General features: G+C 39.5%; 1 protein-coding gene across 1 annotated transcript; it reads left to right on the top strand.

Moving 5' to 3' along the window:
* Positions 1 to 9,587, top strand: LOC126782225 (mediator of RNA polymerase II transcription subunit 33B). The gene is made up of 12 exons (XM_050507436.1): positions 1 to 405; positions 1,306 to 1,416; positions 1,965 to 2,312; positions 2,511 to 2,830; positions 2,931 to 3,022; positions 3,806 to 4,166; positions 4,254 to 4,461; positions 5,130 to 5,244; positions 5,313 to 5,474; positions 6,152 to 6,812; positions 7,468 to 7,674; positions 7,958 to 9,587. Exons 1-12 carry the CDS (start codon positions 128 to 130, stop codon positions 9,076 to 9,078), a joined length of 3,984 nt encoding a protein of 1,327 aa, XP_050363393.1. The 5' UTR covers positions 1 to 127; the 3' UTR covers positions 9,079 to 9,587.
* Positions 9,588 to 9,986: the final 399 nt, after the last annotated feature.

The following is a 9,986-nucleotide window of genomic DNA, read 5'->3' as shown; positions in this document are numbered from 1 at the left end:
TCAGTCAAAGCAATCACACACAAGCTAAACACCAAAGCAATAAAAAGCTCTCAGATTCTCTCTCTCTCCCCCTCTTCTTCCCTGCAGTGACCTGAGAAACCCTAACCCTCCCCCTACCGCGATTCCGATGGCTGTGCAGCAACCGCCGAGTCAGCTATGGGACTCGGTCCTCCAGCTCACCAAGTCAGCTCAGGACAAGAGCAGCGACCCCCTCCTCTGGGCCCTCCAGCTCAGCTCCAGCCTCAATTCCGCCGCCGTGTCCTTGCCGTCCGTCGAGCTCGCACACCTCCTCGTCTCCCACATCTGCTGGGCCAATCACGTGCCGATCACGTGGAAGTTCCTCGAGAAGGCTATGGCCGTCAAGATCGTCCCTCCCATGCTCGTCCTCGCTCTTCTCTCCACCGAGTAACTACTACGACTACTACTTACATCCCCATTTCTCTCTCTCGAGTTGTCGATTTCGTATTCTAGTGCCAGTTTTGACTCAGATTCTGTTTAGAATGCACTAAATTGCTCTAGGATTGCTTAGAGAGATGTATCTAGTGACCGATTCGGTTGGCCTATTCTGTTGAATTGTGATATTTTTAAGTACATTTAAAAAGAAATGAGGTTAAGTAGTCGAGCAAGCCTCTTTGGTTCGTTTAAGAATAGGTGTTTGCGAAATGCCGGAGTTAATGTTACTGTGGAATACAAGTTAATGTGAACTATGATTAATCAGGTGTCTAACAATGGGGTCAAGAGATGTTAAAGGATCGGTATTGACTAAATTATCGTTTTGGCACATAGTAATACACCTATGAAGTGACGATTAGAAAGCAAGTACTAGAAGTTGACTTCTTTTATTCAGTCACCAGCTACATAAAATCTGGCACAGCTCTCTCATTATAAAGCTAGGCTCTAACTAACTCCTATAATCGTGGAAAGGAGGACTCATAGGGACTTGTTGAAATAGCATACAGATAACTGCAGATGGAAACTGAAAATTCTAGAAGATAGAATTGCACCCAAGATATAGTGACAGTATATTTGAAGGTCTTATGGCTCAAAGGTACCGAGTCGGTGCTCGGTGAAGAAATTATTCAGTTGGCAAAAATGATGTGATTGTATGTATGATGTAAAGCTTCAAGTATTTTGCCTTTAACATCTGCGTCGTGCATTAGCATAATTTGTCTTAGACTTCAACTGTCAGTCTGGCACCTTTGTTTCTGTTGTCTGCAATGCGGCTGTTGCATCATCAGTTATCATTTTGCTAGTGCTTACTTCACTGATAAAAGTTGACCTTCAATTTTTCTTTGTCTATTACAGGGTTATTCCAAATCGGCACATTCACCCTGCAGCATATAGGCTTTATATGGAACTTCTTAAGAGGCATACATTTATATTTTCTTCTCAATTGAATGGACCAAATGTGCAGAAGTAAGTTTCATATTTGTTCTTGTCTTGCAACAATGCACTTATCATTGCTCACTTCTCCCTAAAAAGTTCCCTCATTCATATGCCTTCTTATTATGATATATAGTCTGATCTCAATACTTCATGACAACCTGAAATTATTAGGGACAATTAGGTGTTTCCATTCCTGCCAGTTTAAAATATTTTTTGTTTTGTTGAGTTTATTGGAAGTTAATCATATTTAAAGATGCAATTTCTAAATAAAAGTCTTTCAGTAGTCTTTGAAATAGGTAGTCAGATTCTCCTCATACCTCTATAGAGGTAAAGACCTGTGTTGATCGACAGTCATTAACACCAATAATAAAGCCTTTCCATATCCCGCCAGGTGGTGATTCCATTGAAAAGAGCACTGAAAATTAAAGGTCTGTCTTATGTATGTAGTAGATCTATCATAGTCTTCAAGTACCATCATGAAATGCCTATTCAGTGATTCTTCCATTTGATGTGCCCTGATAATTTAATGCTTTATGCTCAATTAACTATTATTAACACATATCTTGATGCGATTACAGTATCATAAGATCCATTCAGGATGTTCTGCAACTTTCGCAACAATTTGGCCTTCCAGTGTGTGAACCTGGAGTTGTTCTTGTTGAGTTTGTCTTTTCAATCATATGGCAATTACTTGATGCATCATTAGATGATGAGCGTTTGCTCGAATTGACTCCAGACAAGAGCTCCAGATGGCCTACTAGGCCACAAGATATGGAAATAGATGATACCGGTAGTTTTAATGAAAACAAAAGTGAGCAAAATGAAGGCCTGAAGAAAGCAAATACTGCCATGGCTATTGAGATAATCAAAGAGCTTCTTCAAAACAAAGTAACTTCAAGGATTTTGTACTTGGCCCGTCGAAATATGTAAGGACCTAGTTATTTTGTTACATATTAACCTTTTTCTTTCTGTTTTATAAATGTTAGTTGTGTTTGTGATGGAGAAAAATAAAACAGCAGTTATACTAAACATTGGTCTGATGTTTGACTAGTTTTAAATCTCATATTAGAGTTTAAAAAGCATTATTGAATTGAGATACCATATTGTTGGTGTTTCTTTAATAGGCCATCACATTGGAGAGGTTTCATTCAGCAACTGCAAGTGCTCGTTGCACACTCATCGATTTTGAGGACTATGAAACATGTAACTCCCGAGTCCCTTCTGCAGCTGACATCTGATTCCCGCCAACTTTTGACTAGGGAAGGCAAAACAATTTCAAGGCAAAAATTTCATGCAGTATTGTCTTTTGGATCCTTAATGTCTTCTGCTTGTCAATCACATGGGGCTACTTCGTCTGCCTTTTGGCTTCCTATTGACCTCTTTCTTGAAGATGCTATGGATGGATCGGAAGTAGCAGCAACTAGTGCCATTGAAACTCTTGGTGGTGCGGGGCAACTTCTGTAATTATTATTTCTGTTTTGCATACCTGTAGTTGATAAGAATCCTGTCCTCTCAGGCTGTGATAATGATCTTCTTTATTGCAGGTTTGGTAAAGGCTCTGCAGGCAATTAATGGGACTACATGGCAAAATGCATTTTTAGGGCTGTGGATTGCAGCTCTGCGTCTAATTCAAAGGGTAAGAATTGATTGCAGTTGATGCTAGAAAAATCTTGGTTAAAGGACATTTTCAAAGGGTAAGAATTGATTCCCAAGAATTGATAATGGAAGATGCCTTTAAGACTGATTCAGCTTTCTACATAAGGCATCTACGCATATCTTTTTCTAAATACACATTACTGTGTCTAGTTGGATAATTCTTAGGAATATAATTTTTCTTCTCCCGTTCTTCAAGTGTTACTGATGTTTGATCATCCATACCATCACACCCAAGCCCAATTTACATGGTCACATATATCTTTAGGTAATATATAATTATATATATGCATGATATCCAAGAACTTGGTAAAAATATTATTCTGGTTAGAGTACGGCGGTCAGATTTGGTGCAAATGAGCACGTCAACTAAAGCTCAATTTGATCCAAAGCTGAGACCAAAACCTTGTTAACTAGAATAAGGGAAGCTGTGACATCCAAGAACTTGGGTCTGTGACTTGCATGTTTGCCCCTTGAAATTTATAGCTTCAACTTTTAGCTCTAATTTCAGTTATTTTCTCTCCAGGAATATCATTATGTTTTGCTATTGCTTTTGGCCAACGACTTTGTTTTGAATCATTGACGGGGCACATCTTGACTGTAATATGTAGGAATCTCTATATCTAGTTGACTCAACAACAATTGTAATTAAGTGAAGGAACTGCATGCAGATTGTACAGTAGATCCTAGTAGCTGTATTCAAATCTTCTTATGGTGTGTTCTGTTGAATTGATACATATTGATTGGTTATTATATGGTCTTTTAGGAAAGAGATCCGAGGGAAGGACCTGTTCCTCGCCTTGATACTTGCTTATGCATGCTACTGTCTATAACAACACTTGCTGTTACAAATCTTGTTGAAGAAGAGGAAGCTGAACAGTTGAAAGAAACTGAGCGGGACCCTACTAACCAAGGGAAGGAAAAACAGGCTATGGGAAAGCTTCGCAGGGATTTAATTACCAGCTTACAGGTATTAGGTGATCATGAGGCCTTATTAGTGACACCTCAGTCTGTTTCTTCAGTGGCCAATCAAGCTGCTGCCAAGGCCATGCTGTTAAGATCAGGCCTTACCGTCAGTAATGGTTACTATGAATCTATTAGTGTGAATGACATGCCAATAAATTGTAGTAAGTCCTGAAGTTTCCTTCCATCTTTGCAATTTGGATGTTAGAAGATAGCCTGATTTATCCTCAAGCTCTTGATTTGTCTTGCAGCGGGAAATCTGCGGCATCTAATCGTTGAGGCTTGTATTGCTCGGAACCTACTAGACACGTCAGCATATTTCTGGCCAGGTTATGTGCGCAGCAGCAACCAGGTACTGCGCAATGTGTCTGGCCAAGTACCTGGTTGGTCTTCAATAATGAAAGGGTCTCCTCTAACTCCATCAATGGTTAGCGCTTTGGTTACAACTCCAGCTTCTAGGTATGCTGCTACACGCATCACTACAACATTTTCTCCGTTTTATTGTTTCTCTTTTCTGTTTCCATGTAACACCTGCCACCCCACACCCCACAACCGTCTATAGGTCTATGAACATTTGCAAATTTAGGATGAGATGTACTCAAACCCAAGCCACTCAATCTGATATTACTCAGATTAGTATTCTAGTGGAAGATGTGGTTGAATGTAAAACCTCAACTGCAAGCTCAAGAAATTGCCATGGCATGTTAAATTGACTAGATGGATGCAGACACTTGTCTGGTAAGTATTGCTAGATTTAACCCCTCCCCTATATACTTTTTTGAAGAACTCCTGTACCACCACCGTCCACTGTATTTACTAGGTCTTAAGAAAGGATAATAATTGCTGTTACAGAAACTGAGTGTTACAAACTCAAGCGTATAAAGGTATTGCCAAAGCCTAGTTCAACACATGGGATAAGTCTGTAGTACCCAGCTGAAAGTATCCCTATAGCAGCAATGACACCATAGTACCCATTAACTTCTTGTGATTCAATGACTCTGGTCTTCAGTTGTAGGCTTGTAGCCTTCTTTTTCATAAAGCAAGAAATATCAGATGGCTTTTTTTTTTTTTGGTAAATTTATCCAATGGTATGGCAACTGAATTTAAGCTCATGGGTTTGATGGAAGCTTAGCAGAGATTGAGAAAATATATGAGATTGCAGTCAATGGTTCAGATGAGGACAAGATATCTGCGGCTACCATTCTTTGTGGGGCGTCTCTAGTTCGTGGTTGGAATATACAGGTGTGAAATCACTCTCTCTCTCTCTCTCTCTCTCTCTCTCTCTCTCATCTAATTTAGTTATATTTCAGGAGCACTCCTGCCTTTTCATTATAAGGCTGCTATCCCCTCCGGTTCCTGCAGATTATTCAGGGAGTGTTAGCCATTTGATCAGCTATGCTTCATTCTTTAATGTTCTTCTGGTTGGTGTATCATCTATAGATACTGTTCAGATTTTCTCCTTACTTGGATTGGTAAGTTTCTATAAAAACATTAATCACCTGGTATTTATTGGGTTTTTTTTTATGAATATTGCATCAAGATAAATTATCTTACCACCTGGTATCTATTAAGTTCCAAAAAATTTGCTGTCCTTCATATGACATTTCCGCATATTCTTGAAAAGGATGCTATATTCTCTGTATTTATAACCAGAGCATTTTAGATAGGCAGAAATACTAATTTTAGGACAGTTTTTTTCTTAATGTCTCCTAATTTTAGTCTATCTATTGAGTATTAATGAATATTGCATTGAGATGAATTAAGGGGGTGATACCACCTAGTATCTATTAAGCTTCATAAATTTTGCTGTCCTTCATATGATATCTCTAGATATTCTTGAAAAGGATTCTATATTCTCCGTATTTATAACAAGAAGTTTTTAGATAGGCACACATACTAATTTCAGGACAGTTTCTTCTTAATGTCTCCTAGACTTGTTAGGCACTTAGGCCTATGCTTGATTCTTGTATAGCTAAAAACAAACCAAATCTTTATCAACTGTCTAAATTGTTCCGCATCTTCAATCAACTAACATTTGTAAACATGCATGATTTTGCTTTGTTCTCTCCATGCAACACAATTAAGTTCTAGAAAAGAGCCGTTCAGGGCCTAAAACTGATATTATATTCACTTTTCTATCAACTTCTAGGTTCCACTACTTGCATCTGCACTAATGCCCATCTGTGAAGTTTTTGGATCGAGTGTTCCCAATCCCTCATGGGTTCCTACAACAGGGGAAGAGCTCTCATGTCATGCAGTTTTCTCCAATGCTTTTACACTTCTTTTGAGGTTATGGAGATTTGATCATCCCCCTCTTGAACACATGATGGGGGATTCGCCGACTGTGGGTACCCAAGTTGGTCCGGAATACCTCTTGGTGCTTCGTAACGCTCGATTAGCATCCTATGGTACTTCACCACTAGATCGAATTAAAAGCAAAAGAGTTTCAAAATTTATAACCTTTTCTTCAGATCCAATTACTATGGATTCCTTTCCAAAATTGAAACTCTGGTACCAGCAGCATCAAAAATGTATTTGTTCCACCCTTTCTGGGCTTGTCCCTGGAACTCCTGTTCATCAAATTGTTGATGCCCTCCTGACCGTGATGTTTAGAAAAATAAACAGAAGCAGTCACCCTGTGACTCCTGCAACTTCAGGGAGCAGTAATTCGTCTGCATCAGGAACTGATGAGTCTTCTATTAGAATGAAAGTTCCAGCATGGGACATCCTTGAAGCAACTCCATTTGTGCTTGATGCTGCTCTTACTGCCTGTGCCCATGGAAGACTTTCTCCCCGTGAACTGGCTACAGGTATGTTGATTCTCTGTACATACTAATATAAAAGCAAGCAGTAATGTTTAGTGGGTATCGTCATGTTGAGGTATTTTGACTGAGAAGAATTGAGGTATATGGAAAAAGTTATATTTTGAGTTTTCCATGTGAAAGTACTTTAAGCTAAATGGCTCAATGCGCAATGAGTAAGATCACATCAGGTCTAAAATTCTATGCTATTTTGTTATCTTACTCAGATAAAATATACACTCAAAACACACACACGCACACAGACTAAATATGTATGTTTATTATGTTGATACATGCCTTGTTTACTAAATAGAAGTCATAATGTAGGCAATCTCACCATTGTCTGACATTCAGTTAAAAAGTATACATGTGCAAAAATGTCACAATATTGTAGCATATTGCGTAATTATTTACCAGTACCTTTTGTGCCTTGTATTTCTGTTCATACCAGTAATCTATTCAGATACTGTAATTGCCCCAAGGAATATCGTATGCTTAAAAGAAAGAATATACCTATCAATTATGAGTTAAGAAATAATTATACATGTAACTACTCTGGTATCTGGATATCTGACCAAACTGACTTAAGCATTCTTATTACTGAGTTGAACATGTAGACAATGCACTGCTTAGTTGTTAAATATCCTTGTGTGCTTCATTTCAGGACTGAAAGATCTTGCTGATTATCTGCCAGCAACTTTGGCAACCATGGTAAGCTATTTTTCGGCTGAAGTGACACGGGGAATATGGAAGCCAGCATTTATGAACGGAACTGATTGGCCAAGCCCTGCAGCAAATTTATCCATTGTTGAGCAGCAGATTAAGAAAATCCTAGCTGCCACTGGTGTTGATGTGCCTAGCCTTGCAGTTGGTATGTGCCTTTATCGCCTTTTTAAAACAAAAAACAACAAGCAAAAAGCAAAAAAAAAAAAAAAGAACTTTGCGGACGAACATTTTCCAGATTCCTGATTCTTGCTATTGTTTTAAACTAGAAGGGCTTCACAGATCTGTTCTAGTGATGATGAAAAGTGACTGTCCAATTGAGATTAAAATGACCAATGAATTTGAAAAGTGAAATTGTGGCTTTTAATATATTTACAAACTTCTGACAGTCAATCTTCTGACACTTCTGGCCTTTCATTTTTTGTTTGCAGGTGGGAGCGCTCCAGCTACGCTTCCTTTACCCTTTGCTGCTCTCATCAGTCTCACAATAACGTATAAACTTGATAAAGCTTCTGAACGTGCCCTAACCCTGATTGGTCCAGCCTTGAATTCTCTGGCTGCTGGTTGCCCTTGGCCATCCATGCCCATTCTAGCTTCATTATGGGCCCAGAAGGTAAAGCGCTGGAGTGACTACCTTGTGTTTTGTGCTTCTCAGACCGTCTTCCACCACAATGCTGATGCTGTAGTCCAGCTTCTTAAGAGCTGCTTTACATCAACTCTTGGGCTAAGCTCCTCTCACGTTTACAACAATGGTGGTGTGGGTGGCCTCCTTGGCCATGGTTTTGGTTCCCACTTCTCTGGTGGGATCACTCCAGTTGCCCCTGGAATTCTGTACTTGCGTGTTCATCGGTCTGTGAGAGATGTAATGTTCATGACTGAAGAGATTCTCTCTATTCTAATGCTTTGCGTTAGAGATATTGCAAGTAGTGGGTTACAAAGAGAGAGAGTGGAGAAATTGAAGAAGACAAAGTATGGGATGAGATATGGACAGGTTTCTCTTACTGCAGCAATGGCTCGTGTCAGGCTTGCAGCTTCGCTTGGGGCTACTTTAGTTCGGATATCGGGTGGGTCAAGTTTAGTCCAGTCATTGATCAAAGAAACTCTACCATCATGGTTTATATCGGGCCATGGTTTGGATCAGGAAGGCAGAGAATCTGGAGGCATGGTGGCCATGCTGGGGGGTTATGCTGTTGCATACTTTGCAGTTCTTTGTGGGACATTTGCCTGGGGTGTGGACTCAGCATCACCAGCATCAAAACGTCGTCCAAAGGTTCTAGGGGCGCATTTGGAATTTCTGGCCAGTGCGCTAGATGGGAAAATTTCGCTTGGTTGTGACTGGGCCATGTGGAGAGCATATGTATCAGGCTTCATTAGTTTGATGGTGGCTTGCACTCAGAAATGGGTGCTGGAAGTTGATGTGGAAGTGTTGAAGAGACTGAGCAAGGGACTAAGACTCTGGAATGAGGAAGAGTTGGCTATGGCATTACTGGGACTTGGTGGAGTAGGGGCTATGGGCGCAGCAGCTGAACTAATTGTTGAATGTGAATTTTGAATGCCTTGAGCTTGCATGCATCAAAAGGCGACTAACTTGTAGTTTTATCTCATGTAAGATATCATTCTTGACCGGTAGATTGGTAATAGCTTATAGAGGTTTTGAAAAAATATAGCACCTCATTCATGTAAAGTGCGCTAGTGGATTCTTAGAACTTGGATAAGTAATTGAAAGTATTTCTAGTGCATTTAGAGTTTAGGTTTCTGGGTTTCGTCAAGCTTTCTAGCTCCTTCAATCATGGGATCCATGGAGTCTGAGGCTGTGATCCTAGAATGCGATCCTAGAGCTGGTGAAACCAATTTTGTGAGAGCCTGTGTAATTCAAGAAAGGGAAAAAGATAGAAGCGGTACCAGGAAAGATTCAATGCTTTCCTAGGTAGTCAAGGGCTACTCCGAAGTCCGAACCAAATTAGGAAAGGTGATGGTAGTATCAGATAGATCAGATCAGACTCTCAGAAATGTATGAGAGCCTGCGGTGTTCTTTCCTAGTCAAGAAAGGGAAAGACGAACGAGGAAAGATGAGGAAAGATTCAATGGTTTCCTAGTAGTCAAGAAAAGGCTATACTCCGAACCATACAAGGAAAGTTGATGATAATAGGAGACATAAGCGCATATATATATTCTCTATCCAGAGTGAAGTTCTAATTTTGGCACACTTTTCGGTCAAATGTTTTCACCATAAGTGATTCAATAATTAAGTATGTTATTCAAGATCATCTCTACAAAGTTTCATCCAATTTGATAATGGTTTGAGCTTTTAAAATTGAGATTTACACGAACGATTCACGTTGAACAGTTTTAATTCATTCATTGATTTAATCTAATTTCAATACCTTAACGATATCCGAATTAAATGAAATTTTGTAGAGATGATCTTGAATAGCATATCTAAATATTGAATCGCTTATG

This window comes from Argentina anserina, chromosome 2 (genome assembly GCF_933775445.1).
Source record: "Argentina anserina chromosome 2, drPotAnse1.1, whole genome shotgun sequence".
NCBI lineage: Eukaryota > Viridiplantae > Streptophyta > Magnoliopsida > Rosales > Rosaceae > Argentina > Argentina anserina.
Note: the sequence above shows the minus strand (reverse complement) of the source record. Positions and strands in the feature narration are given on the sequence as shown.

What these genes read in the sequence shown, in the direction of transcription:
- LOC126782225 (XM_050507436.1), top strand. Translation starts at nt 128, where the DNA reads ATGGCTGTGCAGCAACCGCCGAGTCAGCTATGGGACTCGGTCCTCCAG. An exon ending in CTCGCTCTTCTCTCCACCGA is followed by an intron (nt 406 to 1,305) that starts GTAACTACTACG and finishes TGTCTATTACAG; the next exon opens with GGTTATTCCAAATCGGCACA. An exon ending in TTCGTGGTTGGAATATACAG is followed by an intron (nt 5,245 to 5,312) that starts GTGTGAAATCAC and finishes GTTATATTTCAG; the next exon opens with GAGCACTCCTGCCTTTTCAT.